This window comes from Pinus tabuliformis, chromosome Q (assembly GCF_031772625.1).
Source record: "Pinus tabuliformis cultivar Carrire ecotype Pingquan chromosome Q, CPIR1, whole genome shotgun sequence".
Classification (NCBI taxonomy): Eukaryota; Viridiplantae; Streptophyta; class Pinopsida; order Pinales; family Pinaceae; genus Pinus; species Pinus tabuliformis.
Genome location: NC_142296.1, coordinates 1,238,123,483 through 1,238,151,001, shown reverse-complemented (window position 1 = coordinate 1,238,151,001; position 27,519 = coordinate 1,238,123,483). Strand labels below are relative to the sequence as shown.

The 27,519-nt window shown below is 39.0% G+C and overlaps 2 protein-coding genes and 1 pseudogene across 10 annotated transcripts in view; 2 read left to right on the top strand and 1 right to left on the bottom strand.

The window, feature by feature from the left end:
- The window catches only part of LOC149224290 (uncharacterized), an 85,865-nt gene extending 70,683 nt beyond the window's left edge, over window positions 1-15,182 (bottom strand). For 6 of the 8 annotated variants that reach the window (XM_089386070.1, XM_089386068.1, XM_089386069.1 and 3 more), the window contains exons 1-4: window positions 15,018-15,182; window positions 14,868-14,912; window positions 14,497-14,593; window positions 11,266-11,431 (exon numbers count right to left, since the gene is read on the bottom strand). In XM_089386070.1, the coding sequence (XP_089242196.1) occupies window positions 11,266-11,431; window positions 14,497-14,593; window positions 14,868-14,912; window positions 15,018-15,123 (414 nt within the window). In that variant the 5' untranslated portion in view covers window positions 15,124-15,182. Of the gene's footprint in view, window positions 1-11,265; window positions 11,432-14,496; window positions 14,594-14,867; window positions 14,913-14,943 lie in introns of all 8 variants that reach the window. The other 2 variants (XM_089386072.1, XM_089386071.1) reach the window with 2 other exon arrangements.
- Window positions 15,160-22,990, top strand: LOC149224289 (importin subunit alpha-2-like). Of its 2 annotated transcripts, none has more exons than XM_089386073.1 (7): window positions 15,160-15,680; window positions 21,319-21,415; window positions 21,499-21,590; window positions 21,681-21,812; window positions 22,053-22,306; window positions 22,397-22,528; window positions 22,766-22,990. In XM_089386073.1, the coding sequence occupies exons 1-5, from the start codon at window positions 15,369-15,371 to the stop codon at window positions 22,137-22,139; spliced, it is 720 nt and encodes a 239-aa protein (XP_089242199.1). In that variant the 5' UTR covers window positions 15,160-15,368; the 3' UTR covers window positions 22,140-22,306; window positions 22,397-22,528; window positions 22,766-22,990. The 2 variants fall into 2 exon arrangements, with proteins under 2 accessions (XP_089242199.1, XP_089242200.1); XM_089386074.1 differs by having other exon boundaries at window positions 22,050-22,306.
- Window positions 22,991-23,142: 152 nt separating this feature from the next.
- LOC149224288 (protein RTF1 homolog pseudogene) lies at window positions 23,143-24,630 on the top strand (annotated as a pseudogene).
- The last annotated feature ends 2,889 nt before the right edge of the window (window positions 24,631-27,519 follow it).

Sequence of the window (27,519 nt, the reverse complement as noted above, 5' to 3'; positions counted from 1 at the left end):
AGATCAAATGATGACAATTGTAGCTGAAATATCCATGCAATAAAGATGAGAGAGCACCTAGGAAAGGTGCACCCTAGAAATTATGCCATGTAACTATCTCAACTACCCACAAATAATAAAATAGTCTTCAATAAAGTGCACCCTACAAGAATGTGCCAAGAGTGGTTAGACCTCGACAATAGAGTGTTACCCTAAGTCACATGACACGCCCCCCTAGTGTCACGAATCCTTTGTGTCAAACACGACACGATGATGACACGTGCCCAACACAAGTTTGACTCGTGTCAAGAACATGCCAAAATCATATCTTGGCTCTATGACATGTGTCACTAAAAGTCAACTTCACGCAGTGTTAAAAGTCGGGTTTGGCTTGATTTCTCTCACTTGCGTTTGCTATTTTGGAGTTGTAGGAGTGTGTGGGCGACCAACAAAGGAGGGAGACGAGTTTTAGAGGAGATTCAAGGTGCATGTTAGTGGATTTACCTTCCAATTTTTTTTACTTTTGCTACAGCAATCTGCCAGTTCCTTTTTGTTTACATGCATAGCCTTACAATAGTCCATTTTTCTTTATATTCACAGCAATCATGGCTCAATCAAGGGCAACAAGAAAGGGTCAAAAGAAGGGGAGGAATGCCCCATTGATAGCCCCCCTCTTTCAATTTCATCAGGGTCTACCAATATTCCATCTGTTGGAAGTGGGGTTGCAACAACAGCTTCAAATGTTGAGAGAAACATCATTTTAGCAAGACAACAAGCTCAAGAATTGAAATATCCCTTGTGGAAGTATGTTACAAGACATCAAGGGCCAGGGAGCAAGTTAAAGGGAGGAGGCAATGTTCTTTGGACATGCAGCTTTTGCAACCATCAATTCAAGAGCACCTATTTCTGTGTGAAAGGGCATTTGTTGGGCACATCTTGTGGAATTGGAGCATGTGTAGGAGTGAGTGCATCTAAGAGGAAAGAACTAGAAAGAGAGGCCAATGTTGGTGTGGCAATGGTGGCTGCAACATCTAAGAAAAACAAGAATGAGGATCCCCTTGCATTCTTGAAGAAAGCAATTATCCATTTGGGAGTTCCAGTGGGGGTGCAAGTCAAGCAACAAAAAGGAAGGCACTTGGATCAATGGACAAAAGAGGCGAGAAGAGACTAATCTTACCATTGGATTATTTTTCTATCTCAACTTCATATCATTTAATGTTGCACAATCACCTTTATTTATTGAGATTTGTCAATCTCTAGCTCAGGGGGCTCCATTGGGGTATGTCTCTCCTAGTTCATAGAAGCTTAGAACTACACTGTTGGTTAAGGCAAAGAAGGAAGTGGATAAAATGCTTGAACCTATTAAATCAGCATGGCCAACATCTGGGGTTAGTATTGCTTTTGATGGATGGACAGACGCAGCACGCCATCCACTCATCAACTTCAGAGTGTCTTCCTTGAATGGACCAGTTTTCTTGAAAGCAGTGGATGCTCTTGGAAATACAAGGATACACAATATATAGGTGAGTTGTTCATTAAATTTATTGAAGATGTTAGTGTTGATTCTTATGTGCAAATCATTATAGACAGTGCACCTGTTTGCAAGGTTGCTGGTATAATTGTCAAAGCTAAATATAAACAAAAAAAATGTAACACCTTGCATTGTCCATTCCTTGAATTTAACATTTAAATCTATTGCTTTTGATGTGTCATGGATTGGAAATACTATTGACCATGCATGGCATATCCACAACTTTGTACAAAATCATACAAGTGCCCTCACAATCTACAAAGAGACAAGGGGGCTAAGAAGCCCTATGCTTGATGAGTAACTCATGGAGCAACATGCCCTCCTCTGCAACCATTAGCCATGAGGCTCCTCTCTCAGGTTACTTCATCCTCTTGTTGCAAGAGGAATTGGAGCACATATGGGAATCTATATAGTTTGAAGAAGAGCAAGCTTGAGCAATCCAGGGCAGAGACAATGGTGTATGTGCACACCAACCTTCGCCTTATTTACAAGCAAAGGGAAGAGTGGTTGAAGGGAAAGACAAAGAAGTGAGATGTGTTTCCTAATGATATGGGTTTGGATGGTAGTGTCGAGTTGGCATTGGCCAACTTGGATCTTAATGAGCTAGTGCTAGAGCCTATCATTTTTTATGATGGTGATACTCTTGGGGGTCATTCTCCACACCAGCAAATGCAAAGATTACATTGGATATAGAGGAGGAGCATGCAGAAGAGAACAATGGTGGTCGTGATGTTGGTTTTGATGTTGATGAGCTACAGCCTATGAGATTCTTCCATCCTTCATTGTCTTGGGGTTCTTGGATCGAATATATACTTTACCCTCCTCAAAGGTCACAATGTAACCCTTGTCCTCCAAAATAGCAAGTGAGATCAAGTTCTTCATACTCATAACATACAACGCATCCTCAACCAACAGGGATTTGTCAGACTCCCTCTGAAACTTGACCGTGCCAATACTAGCTACTTGGTACTTGGCATTATCCCCAACCTCAATATAGAAGTCCATCTCCTTTTCCTTAAGGTTGGTGAAATACTTCTTGACTCGCGTCATGTGGCAAGAAGCCCCATTGTCAATATACCACACATTAGTGGCAACTAAGCTCGAGAGATATGCAATGAGTGAAAACTCATTCTCAAACCGTGCTACAAGCTTGCCCAACTTTGTGGTAGCAGCAACCTACTTCTTTTTCTTGCCCTTCATCTTATTCAAGCATTAGCTAGCATAATGTCCTAGTTGATGGCATGCAAAGCATTTAACCTTGCTTGGATCCCACTTCTTCTCACCTTGGGAAGTAGATCCATTACTCGGCCCTTTCTTGGCCTTATTGACCTTTCCTCGCTAGGGAAAGGTTCTCTTCCTCTTCAAATCTCTTCTTCTCATTTACATGTTGGGCTCCCTCTCAGGTCTCTTCTTGGATTAAATCATCCCACATCCTCTCTCAAGAGGGCAGGTGCCCTCAGCCAACAATACAATTTATGAACACTTCCCACTACTTCATAAAGTGATTTGAGGCAATACGCACCAACTCAGTCTCTGGAGTTGTGTCCCAACAACTGCCATCTGATCTCTCAACTGCGTTATCCTAGTCAAGTAAGATGTCACACTCTCCTCCCTGGACAATTTTATGGTATGCAACTTGTCCCTCAACACCCTTACAACTCTGGTAGTCGCTTTGCTAAAGCTTTGTGAGTGTATTCCACATCTTCTTCTCAGTATCCTTCTCTAACATATGGGGTATGAGATGATCTTTGACCCCATCGAGAATAATCCTCTGCGCCTAAGTCTCCTTGACTACCTGCAAATCAAGAGCAATTGGATTTGAGCTTGGCAGCACAACTATTCTATTAACGAAGTTCCATAGCTTGTCCTCCTTGAGAACAGTTGAGATTCAATCCTTCCACTACAGATAATTCAAAGAGCCTTCCAATTTGTCTTCATACCTAACGCTGGTGACCATGGTAGAAAACCCTTGAAGCTTGTGCACTTATCTCTGATTCTTTGTCCTAATACTTGAGGCAAATCGCTTGGCTTCATATTTAGAGGCTATCACTCTGATACCATGTTAATTTCTTTAAACCTAGTTCCAAATTTACTGTCTCAACAAATAATCACAAAAGAAAAATAACCAAGGTTTTCTAATCTAACATGTAATAATAAATATTTTGGGTTTTTAATGACATAAACAACACAAGCGAAAATATATGAAACCAATCACATGCAATCACATGCAAGAGAGAATAACACAAATATACCTTGGAAACTCCAATGTGGGGAAAACCAACAAATATTGGGCTTCTTATTTAGATTTAGGAGAATTATTTTTTATAGCAAACTTACAAGAAATTGCTCCGACAATTACACAGCAAAAGATCATGACCCTTTTCTCACACCGCCTTTTTACAATCCACATGTGTGGCCCAATAAAAGAACTTTTGCATACAAAGAAACTCAACCCCTTTATTGATCTCACTTGCCTTGGTCTTGCTCTAGCTAGCTCGATCTAGCTTCTTCTCGCTCTCACTGCCAAATATTGCGCTCCACTAAATCCCAACTCGTGCCAAATCTATATATTTCTCCTTTGGCTCGAACCTCCTATCAAAGAGATCAAACCCTAATCTCAAGTGAAATCCCTAATCTCAACAGTTGAGATTAGATCTCACTTCACCGAGACCACCGATCACGACTTAATAAGTTGTTGACTTCTTTTCCCTTTTACAGAAAGGTACGCAACAATTAAAGTAAGCTGCCATCTAAAGTCGCAACTTAGGAAATTCATTAATTAACTGCCGTAGAAGATAATTAAGGTGACTCGTTGCATGTCATGGCACCTGAATGTTCTATGCTAGAGCAATTTATTTAATTTCTTTTCCATATTAGCAATCACATCAACATAAAGTAAACTGCAGATAGAACATAAATATAAATCGCAGAAGACAAGCCAAGACAAGAGGACACAAGATGTGGCACAAGCCAGGGACAAACCCCACAATGTGTGGGGAAACCCTTGATCAATTCTTCTTTTATGTTCTTCAAAGTTCAACAGAGAACAAGAGAGAGAGAGAGAGAGATAGTACATTTACAACAGAAATCAACACTTTGACTTATCTAGATCTAGCATAGATCATTTCATATAATGATGAGATCAGTTGAAGACATTCTGCTTCAACTGATTCTCCAAGGTGACTCCTTCACCTATCATCGTTCTGCATCTCGTCCATTTGCTACACCTTACTGTGTAGCACCATCATGCTGCTCATGATCTCATACATCACGCTGCCCATGCATCATGCTGCCCTTACATCATGTCAATGGTACCCAATACTACATTGTAAGATCTGCACTGATGAAGGCTTACGATCACCCAATCAAGCCTCCAAATTTGCTCCCACAAGCTGCCCAACAATCTGATCCAAAACTGGTCAACTTCCTTGACCCAACACAAGGCACAAATTGTTGTTCCAATCTGTTTTCGTTGTTGTTCCTAATTGTGACTGGTTAGGGCATCCATATGCTGCAACAGCCCTTAACCAAGTCACCAAACAACCTTCAAAAACTGTGGCCTACCCTTGTATAAGTCCTCTGCCTCCACGTTGTTGATTAGGGCTCAATCTAGCCCCAAAACAGTTCCATGCAATGCCTTTTCTGTGGGGTTAGGGCCTGCGGCCTACCACAGGTGGCTTCCTATACCCACGGCCTGCTGAAACAAAGTTTCCAGCCCACACATAATATTCAAAACAGCCTAGAATTTGTCTCCTTTATTGTGGCCTTTCTGCTGGTTAATTTTCACTCCAAAACAGTCATAGGAGTGACCTAAACGTCCCTTCTTCCTTCACTGGAAATGCCCTTACTTTGACTGCAGCTAGGGTAAGGCTAGATCAACCTCTAGAACAACGTGTTCTCCTCTAGATCTCTCTGTCCACAAAACCAAAACACGTGGAGAGAGATCACAAAAGATGTGTCTGCAAATGACTTCAAGTCCTCTTCTATTATACTAACAATGAAGAGATTGAATAGACATGACGTTTGGGCTTCTAGAGCCTACATAAGATGTTGGTCGGATTGATAATAATTCCATAATCAAAATAAATTCATATCTCCATAACTACTTATCGGAATTAGATGATCTTTAGATCAATCCTACACCTCTCGACGAGAGGGATCCAATAAAAATATCAGTTGTCATAAATAAGATGACCCACATGGAGTTTGGCCCTAGTTGCCAATTTTAACACTCCCTCTCAACTAGGGAGAACTCCATCCGCTGATCCATATGCTCGGCTGTGTTATCTCTGCCATCAATGCCTTGCACTGCTCTACTCAGCTTTGCTCAGCTCTGCTGGTTCTGCTCAGCTCTGTTGGCTCTGCTCGGCACTGCTCAACTCTACTGGCTCTGCTCTGCTCTGCTCAAATCTATTGGCTCTGCTCTGCTTTGCTCTGCTCTGCTCTACTCTGCTCTGCTCAGCTCTGTTGGCTCTGCTTTGCCCTGCTCAACTTAGCTCTGCTGAACCATGAAGAAGAAGAATTCATCTAGAATGAGTCATACCATTCTCCACTGACCCGAAGTCAATCTCAGAGTGTGTACCACTGGTCCCAGACCAGTCTCCACGGACCCAAAGTCGGTGTCATAATGGGTGCCACTACTACCACTGGTCCCAGACCAGTCCTCCACTGACCCGAAGTCAGTCTCAGAGTATGTACCACTGGTCCCAGACCAGTCTTGTAGGCTCAGAGAGTGTACCACTGGTCCCAGACTAGTCTCAACCGACTCGAAGTCAGCGTCATAGTATGTACCACTCTCACTGGTCCCAGACCAGTCCTGCACTGACACAAAGTCAGTCTCAACCAACCCGAAGTCAGCGTCATAATAGGTACAACTCCTACCACTGGTCCCAAAGCAGTATCATTGATCCCAGATCAATTAAGGTCATCCTAGCATAGGGAGTACGGTAGATACAGCGATGCGTCCATCGGTACTACTATGGTCCCTATCTTCATTTCGCTGCTCATTGATCAGATGAGAGGTATTTCCCATGAGTCCCAAACTACATGGGTAGGATGCCTCAACAGGAGAACTTAATCAATCCCGTCCTCATAGGAGAACTAATCATCCTGCTACATTTGTCATGGAGAACACATCATCCAGACCTCACAGGAGAACTAATCATCCTGCTACACAGGAGAGAGAATCATCCTATTCCACAAGAGAGCAAATCATCCTGTCCCATAAGAGAGCGAATCATCCTGTCCCATAAGAGAGTGAATCATCTTGTCCCACAAGAGAGTGAATCATCTTGTCCACAAGAGAGCGAATCATCCTGTTCACAGGAGAGCGAATCATCTTGTCCCACAAGAGAGTGAATCGTCTTGTCCCAGTGTGCACCACCAGGGGAGGTTAAGTCACCCTGTGATCGTATGTTGCTCTAGTAAGAACCGCAAGACCCCAGAGCTCCCAGAGTTCAATATGTGCAACATGCAGGACTCTTGTACAAGGGTCTCTTGACGACTCCAAGTCATTCTGGAAAATCATAGATTTGATCTTTCCCCCTAGGCTTTAGCAACCTGTACATCATCTCAGTGCGATGGAGCCTCCTTGCTCATCGACTTACCATAGCCTGGGTAAGGTAGTATCTAATGTCTATCTGCTGGAGCAATCGTCGAATACGAGATTCCTCAATAATCGAATCCCACCTCTAGTTGTTACGGAGAATCACAGTGGTATTCATCATGTGTACAAACAGCTCACTGAGGAGTTTCCCCAACCAGGCAGCTTCATACGAGATCATACTCGTAGATATGTATTTGGTCTCGGCAGTGCTTATAACAACTGACTTCTACTTCCTGCTCATCCATTATATCGAAGCAAAATCCAAAGAGGAATAGCACTAAGAAGTGCTCCAGTGATCCTCCACACTACCTGCCCAATCAACATTCGAATAATCATGCAGTTTCATATTTCCGGTAGTGTATTTCAATCCATGAGAGATTGTGCCCTAAAGACATCTCAGAAGATTCTTGGCACCAATCCAATGAGGCTCAACCAAATATGAGCTCACCATGCTAACTGCAAACATATCTCCGGAATCCAACTCCCTCTTACTTCTGCAAGTGAGAGGGTCTGTAAGGTGCTGGTATGAGAGGTCTATCATCCACAACCTTTGGATGGTTTGGATTCATTTCATTCCTAGTGAATCTCAGCTTTATCAGACAGTTATCGATCCTCTCATACTATGCCCAGAGTGTTTAGCTTCAAGCCATAGAGGGCTTTCTTCCACCTGCATATGTGAGATTCCTAATTCTCAATCTCAAACTCCTCAGGTTGTTCCATAATTGTGGACTTGCTACATGAGGGGAATGGTCCCCTTGTAAGATTTTCCTTCGATACGTCTCAAACATGTACTTTCATGCTCCTTTTGAATTCAGGCTTCCCTGTCACCATCTGACTCACAGACCTCCGGTGCTATGTGTCAATGGACATGGTCCCCAGTGGACTTCCTGTAACTTAATACAACCCTGAACTCAAAAACATCTTTGAAAATTCTATTTTCAAACACGTACCTTTCCATCGACGAATGCCACCTTAAAACCTTCGACTTCCATTCCTGGGGTTCCTTGCTTCCTTGAAGAGTCGGTCGTGTCCTTGATGACCTGCATCTCTGCCATTCGGACACTCCTTCGCATAAGAGCCGAACTTATAACCAAGACATCTGCCTTTCCTTCCACCCTTAGATCCGAACTTCCCAATGAGGTGATCTTAAGGTAGGCCATCAGAAGTTCTGTTGCACCATTTTGATAATATGCTCTGCTTTGATTTCACCATTTGTGAATTATGAGGAACCCATCGATCCTTCTGTCTTGTCCCAACTGTCTTTGGTGATTGCTCTTTCACTCTTGCTTGGGCATTGTCTTCGCCTCAACTCTGATACCATGTTAAGTTTAGGTATGTTCTATGCTAGAGCAATTTATTTAATTTCTTTTCCATATTAGCAATCACATCAGCATAAAGTAAACTGCAGATAGAACATAAATATAAATCGTAGAAGACAAGCCAAGACAAGAGAACACAAGATGTGGCACAAGCCAAGGACAAACTCCACAATGTGTGGGGAAACCCTTGATCAATTCTTCCTTTATGTTCTTCAAAGTTTAGTAGAGAGAGACACAGAGATAGTACATTTACAACAGAAGTCAACACTTTGACTTATCTAGATCTAGCATAGATCATTTCGTATAATGATGAGATCAGTTGAAGACATTCTGCTTCAACTGATTCTCCAAGGTGACTTCTTCACCTATCATCGTTTTGCATCTCGTCCATTTGCTTCACCTTACTGTGTAACACCATCAGGCTGCATCATGCATCATCATGCTGCTCATGATCTCATACATCACGCTGCCCATGATCTCATCTATCATGCTGCCCTTACATCATGTCAATGGTACCCAATAGTACATTGTAAGATCTGCACTAATGAAGGCTTACGATCACCCAATCAAGCCTCCAAATTTGCTCCCACAGGCTGCCCAACAATCTGATCCAAAACTGGTCAACTTCCTTGACCCAACACAAGGCACAAATTGTTGTTCCAATCTGTTTTCGCTGCTGTTCCTAACTGTGACTGGTTAGGGCATCCATATGCTGCAACAGCCCTTAACCAAGTCACCAAACAGCCTTCAAAAACTGCGGCCTACCCTTGTATAAGTCCTCTGCCTCCACGCTGTTGATTAGGGCTCAATCTAGCCCCAAAACAGTTCCACGCAATGCCTTTTCTGTGGGGTTAGGGCCTGCAGCCTACCACAGGTGGCTTCCTGTACCCACGGCCTGCTGAAACAGAGTTTCCAGCCCACACATAATATTCAAAACAGCCCAGAATTTGTCTCCTTTATTGTGGCCTTTCTGCTGGTTAATTTTCACTCCAAAACAGTCATAGGAGTGACCTAAACGTCCCTTCTTCCTTCACTGGAAATGCCCTTACTTTGACTGCAGCTAGGGTAAGGCTAGATCAGCCTCTAGAACAACGTATTCTCCTCTAGATCTCTCTGTCCACAAAACCCAAACACATGGAGAGAGATCACAAGAGATGTGTCTGCAAATGTCTTCAAGTCCTCTTCTATTTATACTAAAAACGAAGAGGTTGAATAGACATGACGTTTGGGCTTCTAGAGCCTACATAAGATGCTGGTCGGCTTGATAATAATTCCATAATCAAAATAAATTCATATCTCCATAAATACTTATCGGAATCAGATGATCTTTAGATCAATCCTACACCTCTCGACGAGAGGGATCCAATAAAAATATCAGCTGTCATAAATAAGATTTTAACAAGATTAGATCTCACTTCACCGAGACCACTGATCACGACTTAATAAGTCGTTGACTTCTTTTCCCTTTTACAGAAAGGTACACAACAATTAAATTAAACTACCATCTAAAGTCGCAACTTAGGAAATTCAGTAATTAACTGCCGTAGGAGATAATTAAGGTGACTCGTTGCATGTCATGGCACCTGATCCATGCAAAATCACCTTCCAAGCTACAATCTCATTACGAACAGCCTACAAAGCCACAAGTAATTCACACGAGTGAAGCGCCACACTCCAAGGGTACACATGTCCAGCTCCAAGGTGATGTTATACACAAGCAAGGATCCGATACAAGGATGTTTCATGAGATGTGTCCAACACTCCTCTTAAAAGCTTCCAATGATTCTAACACTCCTACAAGCCTCCAAGGACTTCAACACTCTGAAGCCATGTGCTCCACTGAGTCCATTCCCCCTACATCTCTTAACAAAGGGAATGATATGATGGGGCCAATAACGGGGAAATCCCAAACAAATAACCTCATTAAAAAGAACAAGCAAGCGGATGGAAGGGTCCCATATAATATTTGAGAAATTATCAATGAACGCCTTCAAAGTTGGTAGACTTACTCATGCAAATCTTAGGATGGATGTTTGAATAAAGGTCATGAGTGAGCAAACAAAGAGGAAGTGGGCAAACACACATGAATGAAGAGATGATCTACAACACGGTAGAGAGAGGAAGCGTTAGTCAACCATGTTTGAGCATCAATATGACAATATCAACTAGTGGTTGGTTTCAAGGAAGGAGGTTGTGCCAAAAGGTCTCAAGAGACATACAAAGGAGAAAAGGGAGCTCCTTTCTCCTAATAGTCAAGAGCATGCATGTCTTTCATCTAAGAAGGTGTCGGTAATTCATATGAGTGGTTGTGTCTATCTCATATTCAAACTTTCTACACATAATTTTCCAATCATTGTCATATTAATGTAACTTCCTAGAAGTTATGTAACGAGACTTCTTCAGGTTATGTAGGTACTAGAACATGTGAAAAACACTTATGATGGTGATGATTAATGGCATAATATAATATTATGAGCAAGCAAGTAGGAGATCAGAGTATTGTCATTCTCATTAAAGGAGTGGTTCAATTTACTTCAAAACCAGTTGATGGCAATATAAACTTTAAAGTATACGATTCATTCCTTAATAGTTTTACAATAAGTAGCAGCCTTGTTAAATGAGTTTTCTATTAGCGAAATTCTTGAGTATGGATGTGCCCAATTTGCTCTTGCCAGTAATTGCAAACAAAAGAAGCAAAAAGATAATGTCAAGAATATTGTATTGCAAAGCAATGACTCAGTATCACAATTCAATTTAATTGGTAGTTGTCAATATAGAGAACACAGCATCATAAAATCCTAAAACAAATATTACGAAAGTATGACACAAACCTTTTTTGTTGGAATTGATTCTCGCAACTCTTCTTGTGTGCTTGCTAAGCGAGATTCCAGAATACTAATTAGAGGTGTTTTCATCTTCCTCATCCTTTGGCCTGTGGCCTGTTTACAACGATTCTCTAATGCTGTTGCCACTCGAACAGGTAAGTACATAAGGTTCCTGGTTTGAGCAAGTGAATCCAACAAAGGATAGTTAACACAACCAATTTGTAAAGGACCAGTCACTGTTTTAACAAACACAACTTTGTAATTTCATGACCTCCTATTGAGGTTGAATAGATCTGCTATCTGATTTCTATCTTGAAAGACAAGTTTCTTTTGCAATTAATCTTCTTCTGTGATTCTGCATAGTAAAGCTTTGCTCAAGAAGAAATTTTGAAAAAGAAAGCAACTGCGTTTAACAAGGAAACTGGGGACAAAGAATCAGAAACGTTAGAATGACTAGAACCAAAACTGTGGAAATGAAGGTGGAAAATCAGGGGGTGAGAAAGAAATAGAAAACCAATGAATAAGGAAATAAGATAAAAGTACATAAAATAATTTTATTAATGTCCACAAATAACCAAAAAAGTAGGCCTGACGGGCTTTAAAATTTTACATCAGAAATAATAAGCAGTGGGAGTGCAAATGCAACTCCTAAAAGCAAGCAGCTACTAAAGAAAATCAAATTTGTATATCACAGCCTCGGTGCATATCAGGCCTTGGTCACATTGCATTACTCTTCATGGTGTTAAGATCCAAAAATATCCAATAGACACCTTAATACTTATGTGATCCATATCTCAAATCTTGCCTTTAGATGCATTTGACTGAACTAAACACACTGCCAAAAATATATAACAGACACTTATCTGGTCCATATCTCAAATCTTGCCTGGAGAGACATTTGACAGAAATAATCACACTGACATCACTTCAGCTATGAAGATGCCTCAAGATATGCAGGAACAAATGAATATGACAAGATATATATTGGGCATATAATATGCTCATGGTTTGAGATGTTAAAAGTTGTAAATATCGTTGAAATTTTGAAGTTTCACTTTTAAGTTTTAATTCAAATTTAAAATTTCACCTGATTTACATGAGGTTTCTCTGATTTATTTCCTGTGACCTTTTAGCCCTAGGGCTGAATCTGAAATATTATTTTACAATGGCAATATTTCACTTCTTTTCTGCTCTCTGATCTTCTAAATATGTGTTAAATCACTTCACCAATTTTATTTTTTGTTATATCAAATCAGTATATATTATCAAGCCTGGAATCTAATTGATCATGAAGATAACATAAACTGAAAATCAAATCTGCAAGTACACAAAATTTGGATATATATATATATATATATATATAGATAGATAGATAGATAGATATAGATATATCACAAATCTGGTAGTAGGTACAAGTCAAGCTCTCCAAACCAATGTTTTCAAACTCGGAATTGATCGTGGTTCAACTCTGACTCAATTTGTCTTGGACCAATCTGATTTCAATGACTTGGTTTAATAAAAAATACATAAAATATTTAAATGAAAATGAAAATATTATATTTTAAAGATTCCAAACCATGATTCCAAAAAGATATTGAAATCTTGAAAGCAAGCATTATGAATAAATGAGCAAGAACATTTAAATGATAAGCAATGTTCCATCACTTATATCCGAATCCTTATCATTAGTATCACTGTTTGCCTCTTCTCTAGCCTTTGCCTCTACCTCAATCCTTTAGGGACATTGGTCAACACCACCCTATTTTGATAAAATTGTCTAATCCAAGCCTTATAACATGGTAGAAAAAGCTTAACATGCCTAACCAATAATTGTGAAGGGTGCATTTTCGTTAAGACCATGACAAAGGACTTCAACAATCAATACTAGCAACATCAAGGTACATAAAAGGCTTGGTGCTCTCAATTAAATGCCAATCCTATACCCCCATACGTGATATTATCCAATGACAATGTTGCAATTCTACTGATCTTGAAATCCTGAAAAATTTTAGGCCTGCTAAATTTTGAATGAGATATGAAATTGTACTTTATCCAAATTAAGTCTAATAAGATTGGAACCACTTTCAAACATCCTAAAACAATTAATAGTAAAGTTAAAAAATTAAGTAAAAGGTGAAGAAAATATAAAGGAAATTGTCAATTTTTACTTTAAAAGTTTAACATTGCCATTAATTGCCAGCATCGATACGGTTTACGAGTCTTTTCTTTTTGGCTTGTTGAATCAGGTATAGTGGAATCCAAACTTACACATCATAAAAAATTTTTAAGTTGCTTGTTGAGTCAGCCATAGTGGGGTCCAGACTTACACATCATAATTCGTATGGAGTTATGAGGCAGCAGTTTAACCATATCGAGCAACACCTTTGTGCCTAGACATATGGGCTTGTTTCACTTCATGTAAGACAATGTCCGATTATGAATTTGATGAGCCTAATCTCTCTGTAGTATATATGGATTTATATTCCCCTTTTACAGACCCCAAAGCTACCTCCTTGTCAATTGGAGCATTACAATATAATTCACAAATCATGCATTATACTATCCGCTTGGAGACAAGTTCTTGAGCATCGGGTAGCACTGAAAATCTGCTATCTTCATTGTTACACAAATTCTGGTGTGCATTGCACATCCTGGAATAGTTATTTTAACAGTATCCACTAGAACTCATGACAAAACCCTATATCTATGAGGTCTGTAAAATAGTATCTTTTCTTTTAGCAAAAACAAAACATTAAATTTCTACCATGCAAAGAAAAGTGAATTCATCCCGAGTGAGGGTGGAAGTGATCCATCGACTCTTAATGACCTGCGTTCGATATGCACCTCAAGGTTAGGAAACTCGATAAGCATGTCTTGAATTCAAATACTGAGACTCAAAATATGCCGCATCGAGCTTCCTAACCTTGCGGCGTATATCAGACCTGAGTCTAGATGGGCTAGTAATAATATACATTGTAATCATCTCCCTTAAACGTAACCTATACTAGATTTGGGTTATTTTTGATCAATTGTCATGACAAAACCCTGTGGTTGGCTCCTTTGCCATAGGAAGTGGAAAGATGTAAATTGCAAGACTCCGTTACTTTGCCATAGGAAGTGGAAAGATGTAAATTGCAAGACTCCGTTAAATTGAGTAGGTGCCACGTAGGTGCTAGAGAAAACCCAAACCCGTCATCAGGAGTAAGAGGGAAGTTATAATGAAAATAGAGAGAGCACCTGAGAAGCTTATCTCGTGGAATATCGAAAGGGTTTGTGAAAATCTCCAAGCCCGTTGAATCTCCGTTCTCCATCTCTCCAATTTGCAAGAAATTATCTGCAAACGAAAATTTAAATTTATAGTCATATCAATAAGCTGTGCATACATATGTATATATATATAAATCTTAATCTGTAGTCCCTTACGTTTAATTCGTTTAGCAAAAGACTAAACACCTTCGCGCGTTAAATATGGAAGTGTATTTTTATTATTAAGTGAGAAATTGGATTTCTCAACCATATCAAGAAATAAGAGCTGAAATTTTATTGGTAAATTTTCAAAATCCGAATAAAATATATTATGATGCGAGGTTGGTATGAAATATATTTACGCCGTAAAGCGTTTCCCTCTGAAATCAACTCCCCTCCCTGTACACCTGTCATCTTGTGCACCACAAGATTGTACACCTGTCATCTTGTGCACCACAAGATTGTATGTTAGACGATTGCAAAAATTTCAATCGTTGGATCAAAGTGGTTACCCATTCGTTGCAGAAACGGTTTGCTGCAGGATCTGTTTGTTAGATTCTTCCATCTGGGTTTGCGACTTGGCGCAACAGTGCAGGACTGGTGTCTGTTCGCCTGCATATCGGTTTTTCAAACTGTAGTGGTTTTCAAGGTGTTGGATTCTTGCACCTTCAGGTGGCAAGAATTCTGGACCCCAGTCATCTGCTCCTCCTATTGCGAGGACAAACTCTGGTAATTTGCTTCCGGCAACAGGGCTTATAACATCGGGACCTATATCATCGGGTCCTTTATCGTCCTCCGGAGCATTGAAGAAGGTTACCTCTGGTCCCCTGGATTCTTCAGGCGCGCCTGTGAAGATCGTTAGTATGAATCAGAATCAAGCAGTGAGCAACCTTAGCAATGCCGAAGAATATTCCTTCCAGAAGGGATTCCCCAAGATCATATTTTGGATGGTCATCCTCGTGTTTATAATGGGGTTTATAGCAGGAGGGTTTCTCGTGGCTACTGTTCACAACGCAATCTTTTTGATTATCATCGGATCGTTGTTTAGTGTCATTTGCTTTCTGTTCACGTGGAACATTTGCTGGGGGAAGAGGGCTCTGCTTAATTTCTTAGCCTCGAACAGGGATGCAGACTTGAGTAATGCTCGGGACGGACAATATGTGAAAGTTACTGGGGTAAGTCTTTTGGTTACAAGGCTTTACTTGAGAAATTTGTAAAGAGGATTGTTGTATCTATTCCAACACCTTAAATTGCTAAAATATCAAAGAAATGCAAATATCATATCTTTTGCAGGGTCCCATGCTATTAACTCTTATTTGTTTTCCCTCCAGGCTGAGGTAGGTGTGCTATTAGTTTCGATCAACAGCCTGATTATTAAATTAGGTGGACGTTAATATAATTTTGCATTTAAAGGTCGAGAATAATATTTCCGATTACATGATATTAGAATTTAAACTTACGCTTAGTAAGGGTGAAGGTTTGTACACATGCTACACTTCCTATGACACGGGAAGATTTAAGCAAAATTCATGAATGTTGTTTTATCACAGTTCAGTGTTTTAGGTTGTTATATAGAAGTAATTTAATCATAAAATTCAGGCTGTTATGAAGGGCTGCATAAAGATTGATATCACTGAACATTGGATTTATAGGGCATTCTGCATAGATCATGTAATAGAAAAATTCACTACTACAAGGCAGCTGAGAGACGAGAATATCATAATGTGCTTTATATACTATGTCAACCTTGATAATACATTGTCTTTTTGATATACTGACTAATACTTTTATGTTTTGTTTTTGAAAATATTGCTGACATTTTATTGTTTTTCCTTGAAAAAATAACACAGAATTGAATACGTTTAAAACTGTATTTTTTATTTAACAGCTCCTTAAAAGCACATTCTTAGCCCTCTGGTGTTTTATTTTTGTTTTTCAGCTTTTTCTGCTGTTGTACTTCTTTTATTTTTATTTTTTATATTTTTATTCGTGTTTTTTTGGAAGTACTGTTAAATAGATTATTTTTTTATTGTTTTTCCTCGACAACATATTAATGATATTACTTAGAATCCAATTTGCTTAAAACTGTTGACGGCTCTTTAAAAGTACATTCTTAGCCCTGCAGTGTTTTTCTTTCTGCTGTTTTTTTGGTGACTTAGTTTTTCTATTATACTAGCATTTCAGAACAGAGTACAGCATAGCATGGTTACATACTATTCAAAAAAACCCTCAGAGAATCCTTCCTGATAACAGTAATTGGAGGAGCAGGAGATTCTTGAGTAGATTGGCTGAATCTGATCAAAAGAACTTAGAATCCTGGCCATATAGGGAAACAAGGCTAGAGCTAGATGTACCTGGACCTGCCCTAAAGGGGGAACCAGGCCATTAGACCCCTGGAGGCAGGAGCCGCCTTCTCCATTTCCTACACCCTGAAATGTTGCTCTGACAAGGTCAAGGTGTGTAAAGTGATTGCTGCTGCAGCATGCACTCCCCTAACTTTGTTGCATTGCAAAGGTCCTGAGCATGGAGCTTTGTTCTTGGCATCTTGCAGTGCTGGCATGGGGCCATTTTGACATGCAAATAATGGAGAGAATGCAAGAGCAGGAGGATAGAAGACCAGAAAACAATCTGAGAGAGTGGCTGAACGATCAGAGGAATGGGAGAGAGGAAAAGGAAATTACCTTGTGGTATGTAGGTTTGAATTCATCCCATCCCGTCTAGGGTTTCTGAGCTTTACAAGCATCTCACGTACACTTTTGTAATGAATCATTACTTTAAGCCTTGGAAATTTAGTCTTAATTCATGTTTAGATGCAGCTCACGGTGAATTTCACAAATATATGATGCTTTATTGTCAGTTATTCTCATGCACGACTGCATCGATTAATGGGTCTCCTTCACATATCCACCATGCTCTGTAGTGACGCTGTAAAGTTCCCAAGTCTGACATTCTCTGTGCTCAGCAGCCCTGTTATTATGTTATTCTGGTTTTAGTTAGATTCAGCAGAGAATAAATTTCGTATTGATTTGTGTAAAATAAACCTTTTATTGCAGGCATTATATTGTTTGTTATTTCAGGATGTGGTTACTCTAGACTTATGAATTTTCTGAATGTATGGCAATGAGGCCTTCCCATATATATAGCTTATAGGTATGTCATTCTTGTGTTTACTACTTCCAAGAGAACAATAGATCACGCTTGTGCTCAAATGAATGAAGCTTCCACATCTGTTAATGAGTTAAACATAAACGGTTCAGCTCCCCTAGGGCATTCTCAAATTGCAAATTCTATGTTCTATGGGCTTCCTGCAGAAAGTGCTACTAGTCATGATGGCATCCACAGTCTTTCTCTTGCCACAATGCTGGCAGATCAGAGAGCTCTATATGGCAATGATTCTGAGTTTCTAAGGACATTCTTTGATCCCCGTAGCTGCAACCTATCCCCTCTCAATGGGATTTCCTCACTGAACGCCCTCAGCTCTTTTAAACCCACTTTTCCATGTCTCAATTTTAATTCTAAACCTAATAGAACAGAGGCCCTAACTAGAGCGGTCAGAGATATAGATGCCAACTTCTTTGAAAGTCTCCCCATACAAATCTCAGAAGTACCGTTACCAGTGCTGAATTCCACTAATTGTGATGATTTGTCTCCGTATTCTCTATCTCTGCAGGAAGGGATCAATAATGGAAATACCAACAGGTATTCTGAGGCCAATCAGTGGAGAGCAATTGCGCAACAGAATTTTTGGTGCATCCGGTCTTTTGTGATTAGACCCATCTCCATTCTGCATGCACCATTGAAAGAAGCTTCTGGATGTAGGGAATTGGTGATGCTTTATTGTCAGTTATTCTCATGCAGGACTGCATCGATTAATGGGTCTCCTTCACATATCCACCATGCTCTGTAGTGACTGTAATTCGCTGTAAAGTTCCCAAGTCTGACATTCTCTGTCCTCAACAACCCTGTTATTCTGGTTTTAGTTACATTCAGCAGAGAATAAATTTCGTATTGATTTGTGTAAAATAAACCTTTTATTGCAGGCATTATATTGTTTGTTATTTCAGGATGTCGTTACCCTAGACTCATGAATTTTCTGAATGTATGGCAATGAGGCCTTCCCCTATAGCTTATAGGTATGTGGTATGTCATTCTTCTATTTACTACTTCCAAGAGAACAATAGATCACGATTGTGCTCAAATGAACGAAGCTTCCACATCTGTTAATGAGTTAAATATAAACGGTTCAGCTCCCCTAGGGCATTCTCAAATTGCAAATTCTATGTTCTATGGGCTTCCTGCAGAAAGTGCTACTACTCATGATGGCATCCACAGTCTTTCTCTTGCCACAATGCTGGCATATCAAAGAGCTCTATATGGCAATGATTCTGAGTTTCTAAGGACATTCTTTGATCCCCGTAGCTGCAACCTATCCCCTCTCAATTTTGTGTCATTTTATATTAGTGATCGGTGTTTATCAATTTTTTTGGGTGTTTTTTTGAAATTTTATATCATATGGAAATAATGTTTTAGCTGCTGACATTCTGCCTAGAAATCTTCACTTTGTTAACTGACTGCTCGTGAAAACTCATTTATCCACTCAAATTTAGATTAATTTCCAACTTTCTGATTTTTGACTTGGATATTTGAAATTGTTGTCTCATCCCTAAGTACATTCGAATCTGAAACAAATTGCATAGTTTAAGCCCTCTATATTGGGCTAAGTTTGACTGATGATATTTAATTACATCTTTAATTACTAAAAAGAAGAACTATGCCATCTGTATCAACCAGCTCATCTTTGGTCTAATTTTGGAAAATAATATTTCTTATGCAATTTTACAAAACCTCTATTCATCAAATTGAGGCTAGATGTTTGGATAAAACCTCATTATAACAGTGTTGAAATAAGTCAAATTGTTTTTTAAGACAAATATTCTGCAAGTTGAGCCTTTACGCCTTTCAAAAGTCTAGCATCTATATCCATGAATGCTGAAAACTTTTCTGTAAGTCAAATTGTTTTTTAAGACAAAGATTCTGCAAGTTGAGCCTTTACGCCTTTCAAAATTCTAGCATCTATATCCATGAATGCTGAAAACTTTTCTGAGGATGTTCTTTAGGAATAATCCTCAATCTACTCATTTTTCTCCTTGAAATATGAGACATTTTCTCTTGCATCATCTTATAAATTTGATTTGTTCGGTGAACCATCTGGAGTAGCATTGGAGAGTTTTTTTTATGATGCCTCTTTTGTCTTCACCTACACATTATCTCGGGTAACAATTTTATTTATTTTATATTAGTGATCGGTGTTTATCAATTTTTTTTAGTTGCTGACATTCTGCCTAGAAATCTTCACTTTGTTAACTGACTGCTCGTGAAAACTCATTTATCCACTCAAATTTAGATTAATTTCCAACTTTCTGATTTTTGACTTGGATATTTGAAATTGTTGTCTCATCCCTAAGTACATTCGAATCTGAAACAAATTGCATAGTTTAAGCCCTCTATATTGGGCTAAGTTTGACTGATGATATTTAATTACATCTTTAATTACTAAAAAGAACTATGCCATCTGTATCTACCAGCTCATCTTTGGTCTAATTTTGGAAAATAATATTTCTTATGCAATTTTACAAAACCTCTATTCATCAAATTGAGGCTAGATGTTTGGATAAAACCTCATGCCAAGACCGATGGATGAAAAATGAGACATCCCGTTTAGGCCAGGTGATAAGAAAAGACCTGAGAATAGCATCTGGTCCTGACACCATAAAAAACCTCTGTGAGATCGATGATGTTTATGATCAAATAATTTTTGCGGCATTCAAGACTGAAATGATCGAAACATTTGAAAATGATAGAAGTAATAGAACTCAGCTCATACTGAATCCCCAACCACTAAAGAGAGGGAAGATATGGGAGAAACTGACAACCGTGCTTCGGATAGGGGTTGGAAAATTAAATTATGGAAAGGCAGGTAAAAAATGATATTTATGCAGAAAACTATATATGTATATGTAATCCACTTCCCCTGGAAAGGCAAGTGCAATAAAAAAAAGCAACTTAGAACCAATAAAAATTGATATTTATGCAGTAAATTAGTTCTATTTCATGAGTCCCCAACTGGCCAACCCATGAAATGTTTGGGGGTGTGCTCTGGTCGTTCTAAACACCCCTCCTCCCATCTCCCCAGTTCAGCTGTCCTGGAAACTTGTACACATAGTTCAAATTCAATTGGGGTGCCCAGAAAGTTTGTTTTCCAATCCAAAAAATGGACTTATGCAAATGGGGAGATGTGCTTCCTTTAAATTCCAGAAGGATTACATTTGGGCTAGACTATGTTAGGCATTGCAAGTGGCCCAGTTTTGGGGTCTTCTAAGATGAACCATGCATCACAATCACTTTTGTTTTGCCAAGCTGCGGCAACAGGGATTTTCTCTTTCCATAAAAATAAGACAGTGCTTAAATTTTGTCCCAACCGTTTATTGGTGTTGTGGAAGACTAGATCTTTGGTGCGTCGCCTGACACACCATTGCATTCACCATTGAACAATGATCTCATTGGTTGCTCAGCTGAAATTTCTATTTTTTGAAATTGCTTACTTTATAACATGTTTTTAAAGGCAACACAACATGTTGCAACTTGCATGACAAGTAATGTCCAACTGTGGGACATGCAAGGACAATGGGTTTAAATTTCTATTTACAATTGTGCATCAATTACATATAAATAATGACTTAAATTAAGCCCAAATATGTTATAGCCAAAATATAACAAGGGAGTCTTACTAAGATTATGTTGGATATGTTACAGTTGGAGAGTCTTCCTGCAATGGTAGCAGGGGTCTGGTCTGATGATCCTACCATGCAGTTAGAAGAACCAACTCAATTCAGGAAGCTTCTCTCTGTTGGTAATAGTCTTGAGTATATGTATCTTTATTACCATTTTTTTTTGTCTTTAGGAAATGGCCATCTGAAAAAATATATGTGACAGAAGGCAGTCCTCCAATTGAGGAAGTTATCGCTGCGGGTGTGGTCCCTCGACTTGTAGAGTTTCTTGCAAGGGATGATTTCCCTCAGCTTCAGGTATGATCTGTTTTTCAAATGAGATTCTAAGTATTGAATTGAAATTATATTGTGGTAATCTAATATCGTTTTAATTTGGTCATATTATAGTTTGAGGCAGCCTGGGCTTTAACAAATATTGCATCTGGAACCTCAGAGCATACCAGAGTTGTGATTGATCATGGAGCTATGCCCAAGTTTGTGCAACTTCTTAGTGTTGCCAGTGATGCTGTCAGAGAACAGGTTGCATTTTGGACCTTTCCATCCATTTATGTTACTTATAAATATTTTTGAAATTTGCCATCTCTATGTTCAATGTGCTTTCTTTACAGGTCTAAGGGTTCTTTTGAACTAATTGAGATAGTAATGTTCGTTTCATTGTAAGGACCATGTATTACAAAACGTAATGTCGGTGATGTACATTTATTAAGCTCCATGGTGTGGTTTGCCTCTCACAATTTTAATCTGTTTGATGGACAGTAGGTTTTAGGTTTTGAAGATCTATTGAGTGGTATTTGCAGTCTCTGCTCTAGCCAGGGAACGGACTATTCAATCAACATGGGTGTTTAGAGGGGAAAAAAAAGTTATGGCTGAACTGGAGCATTTGCTGCTAGAAGCAGCTGGTCGAACATCTACCAATGATGGAAAGCAGTCCTCCAATTGAGGAAGTTATCGCTGCGGGTGTGGTCCCTCGACTTGTAGAGTTTCTTGCAAGGGATGATTTCCCTCAGCTTCAGGTATGATCTGTTTTTCAAATGAGATTCTAAGTATTGAATTGACATTATATTGTGGTAATCTAATATCGTTTTAATTTGGTCATATTATAGTTTGAGGCAGCCTGGGCTTTAACAAATATTGCATCTGGAACCTCAGAGCATACCAGAGTTGTGATTTATCATGGAGCTATGCCCAAGTTTGTGCAACTTCTTAGTGTTGCCAGTGATGCTGTCAGAGAACAGGTTGCATTTTGGACCTTTCCATCCATTTATGTTACTTATAAATATTTTTGAAATTTGCCATCTCTATGTTCAATGTGCTTTCTTTACAGGTCTAAGGGTTCTTTTGAACTAATTGAGATAGTAATGTTCCTTTCATTGTAGGGACCATGTATTACAAAACGTAATGTCGGTGATGTACATTTATTAAGCTCCATGGTGTGGTTTGCCTCTCACAATTTCAATCTGTTTGATGGACAGTAGGTTTTAGGTTTTGAAGATCTATTGAGTGGTATTTGCAGTCTCTGCTCTAGCCAGGGAACGGACTATTCAATCGACGTGGGTGTGTAGAGGGGAAAAAAAAAGTTATGGCTGAACTGGAGCATTTGCTGCTAGAAGCAGCTGGTCGAACATCTACCAATGATGGAAAGCAAAACCGAAATCCTGCGAAAGGGAGACTGGAAGATTCTGATTCAGATGATGGCAGTGACTCGAAATACATTGATGACGATGATTCAGATGATGCTGGGACAGCAAATAGGAAGGCTTCTGGGTCAAGAATGCCCCTGAAAAAGAGATTTGATTCTGGTGACAAGGATGATGATGACAGGGGTTGCTGTGATGATTCCGATAGCGAATTATCCATAGGAAGTGATTTATACAAAGATGATGAAGATAGGGAGCAGCTTTGAAGATATTAGAAGCATAACAATAAGGAGATAAAAACTTTCCAAGTGGTTTATGGAACCATTCTTTGAGAATATCATTGTGGGCTGCTTTATAAGAATTGGGATAGGAATGTCCAGGTCAGGACAGAGTACTTACCGTCTTTGCATGGTAAAAAATGTTGATGTGACAGACCCTGATAAAAAATACAAGTTTGAGAACCGCACCACATACAAGTATTTGAATTGTTTCTAGGGTAGCAAGAGCAATGCAACAAGATGGCAGATGGCCAGGGTGTCTGATTCACCTCCACTTGAGAAAGAGTTTTCAGATTGGGAACGGGAAGTAGAACGCAGTGGTGGTCAGATGATTAGTCGAGCAGAAGTTGAGGAAAAAATAAATGCGCTAAAAAAGATAAATCAATTTGTGTATTCTGCAGAAACTGTAAAACAAATGTTGCAGGAAAAGAAGTTGGCTTCCAAAAGGCCATCGAATGTCGCTGCTGAAAAGGACAGGGTTAGAAGAGAGATGGAGCTAGCGGATAGCAGGCATGATTATTCAGAAGTTGAGAGAATTAAAGTGAGATTGAAGGAACTAGAAGTCCTTTCTCTTCAAAGCAAAAGCAAGGATGCAAAAGCCTTGATGCTAGTAGAAATGAATAAGAAAAACAAGGCTGAAAATTTCAAGAACGCTTCTGAGATCAAGCCTCTAAACCTTAATCTTAAAGCAGGTGAAGCAGGGTATGATCCTTTCACTCGGCGTTGGACTCAATCTCAAAATTATTATGATACAAAGGTGAAGGTTGCTGAAAACAACACTGATGCGAACAAAGAGGCAGATGCAGCCAAAGTAGAGGAAGCCATAGCAATAGAAACTGTTGAGGATGATGGAAAGCTTGTCGACACTGATGCTCCTGTATCAGAAGATGCAAGGGTGTATTCTTTGCATGATTTTGAACTTCCAATTTCACTTGCTGGACTGCAGAAGTATGGGGGTGCTCAAGGGGCCCCTTTAGTTTTTATGGCTAGAAAGCAGAAGATTGAGTCAACTTGTGGAGTGCAAGTTCCTAGCAATGATGGAAGGAGGCATAACCTGACATTAACTGTGAATGATTACAAGCGTAGAAGAGGCCTGCTGTTAAAATAAATAATGATATTTTCTCTGCTTGTTGGTTTCCCCATTTAATTTTTATATGAAAGATTCGGAAATTTCCTTTTGGGATTGCCAGACACATATACAGAAAAGCCTTAAAGTGAACATTTTGTAAATTGTTTCAAATTCTATATGTAGTGTGCCATTATAGGCACTTTAAAACACAACTGCAATAACCTAGTCAACCAAGGATTGTCTTTTAACAGTAGCAACATCATGGATTGTTGGCAGGCATGAAATCAACAATGTGTTAGAAATATAGGCTGTATTTTCTTGACATCTAAAGTTCAAGGGTGTTTTTTTGTCTCAACCATTATGCTAAAAAATGGTATATAATGTTCCAAAAGGATTCCTTTCCTCTAAGTAACACTATTCCACTGTAAGTTATCATGCAGTTGGTGAAACATGGCATTTTATGTTGTTTGAGATTGATCTTGAGTGATGCCTTTTTCTAAATTATTGTTGAAATATGTATTGTTTTTCATATTCATGTAATAAATGCTATGTTTTATTAATTTCTTTTGTTGTAGTATAGTTTGCTTAAATGCTTTTAGAGTTGTGGTTGTTTTGTTGTGCCTAGTTGTTTATTCTTGCTTTCGATTGATTGCAATTCTATCTAATAAGCAACTATCTTTTACATGGTAAAAAAGTTTGGCTGAATCGAGGAAAACATTCGAAAATCTAGAAGAACTTTGGTTCAGCCAAATAATTCAATCTATTGTTTGTCCAAAACTGAACCAAACCAAATCCAATTTTAACCCAAAAAAATCATCTTCCCAAGAAACCCTAAAGAATTCTTAAGAAAATGCATTTTAGCTTTCAAGCCACCAATGAATATGATATTTGCCCATTTCTTCTCCCTGTCCTGCCAATGCTTGTCACTACTCCCTCGTTTAGGAGATAGCCATGGGAGATTTCAGGAGACTATGCTGCTGCTGATGCCTAGAGAGGTTTGTCTATTCTGTTCATGTGTGAAGTCTCGAGGAGACTGCATTTGTAGTTGGGAAACTGTTGCCTGCACCTTAAAGGCCTGCTTAGACCTTCATAAACAAAGTTACACTCAAATGAAGCATGCCAACCGAGCCAACACACTAAATAAGTAGATTCCACTAGGTATTTAGTCATATATTCTCTGTTTGCTATGTTCTTATTTAATTTTTATTTTTCAACTTGAAAGGGTGTACCTAATGTCTGTGCATATCCTTCTTACTTCCAGAACACCTAGAACAGGTTACATGACCTGCATTATCAAAAGTAGAATCACAACACACACAAACAAATACATACGCCCACCAAGCACAAGAAAATAGTGTGATGGCTATCAACTTTTTAAAATCAAACTTGTAATAATCTCAATAATAAATCTAATGTTCTTTAGAGAAGACCTGCTACATTTTGCTGGGTTTCGTACAGTTTATTGTGTATGATAAGGAAATACATTTTCTTGAAGGCATTGCATCAGAAGGCTCAACGGCCTTTGAGCATTTTTGTAGGGGTTTATGTTATCCAATCATTAAATTTTTGATAAAATTAGTCTGGACTATCTACATACCTATTTTTTTTCAATAAATTTGAAGAAGTGCATGTTTTTGCTTTAATAATATGTATACTCCTGAATTTTCTGAACTGTAGTTTTGTGGGCCAATTGTTTTCTGTATTGTATGGTATTGTATGGTATCCACATTTGAATTTAGATTCTATCTTGATAACTATCATTTCTTAGTATGTTTTTATGAATATATTGCATTGTAAGTGTTCTTTCTCTTCTTACATTGGACAAGAGAATACGGCTGTCTTTGACAATGTGAAGTTGTTGAAGATGCAAAAATTCCCTTTGCTTTACATGAGCCAACTTGACCTTCAATAGAAACGTTGCTAAACACAATGAGAAGTTTCATGTTTCTTTAGAGAGCATCCCGATAGGCTTGTGTAATTCCTGCATTGCATTGTTTTGGTTGATGCCTTGCTGAGGAATCATTGAGACTCATCATGGTTTTGTGGTCCAATCAGAACCTATTCAATACTCACCTTCATTGACTATATTAGTTGGACACAAGCCCTGTCAAAACTCTCAAGCCAGTAGGGCTCGGGCACAATGTTAGTTCCTCAATACGGTGATCAAAGTCTGTCTTCAACATTACAATTGTCTTCACGCATCCTTTTTCTAAATAAATCTATATTGCATGCGCTTGAAGGACTAGCTTTGAAGTCTCTATTCTCCAGCAATGTTCAGGTCTAAGTTCATGTAGGCAATTCTATGTTGAAATTATACTTGCATACCGGAATCTGATATTGGCGGAAGACCGTTACTCAAATGTCTGCCAAAAAGAGCACCCATTCTGACACACCACCTATGCAAAGGAAGAAGCCTCACAAGTGTTTGGGCTCCTTTTCTCTATCATGGCTGGGGAAGTAGCCAAGAGTAAATATCTCTGCAGGTATGAAGTCCAATAAAAATAATGTATAAGACATATTTGACAACCAACAATTGCATCTAAAATGCAAAATATGTTCCCGGCCTTTCAGAAAATGTGGAGTCCAGCAGAATGTGAGGCCACCACTATCATCGAAATTCCAACCAGATATGAATCTTTCAACCAGATATGAATCTTTCAGTCTTACGGTATTATGGGACAATAACATCACTGATATATGAACTATATATCAAGCTTTCAATCCTAAAATATAAGTGTTGGATGCTTCATTGCAAAGCCTAGAAGCCTTCTTTCAAATGTAACAACTGGATGATGCACAGAAGTTGATGCTAATAGAAGTCCGTATGGAGCGACCAACCCTTAACATGGTGGTGGGCTCTTGTACGAGAAGCCTTCTTTCAAATTTAACAACTGAATGATGCACAAAAGTTGATGCTAAAAGAAGTCAGTATGGAGCGACCAACCCTTAACATGGCGGTGGGCTCTTGTACGAGACTTAGTCAACTCAAATTCACCTCCTACACAAACTTTGATATGGTTCAAGCAAGAAATGCAAGATAGGTTATATACCTGAAGGGGAAAGCAGAGGAAATCATGAAGCAATGGATTCACGTAAGGCAAGTACCTGGTCAAAGGCATCAAACAATATTTTTGATGGCTTCAAGTCCATGGTGATGAACTTGGAAGTTCCTCGACTCACTTCGCAGAGGACTCTCAACCAAAATATCCAAAGAAAAATGGACCTGCTTAGTATAAATGCTT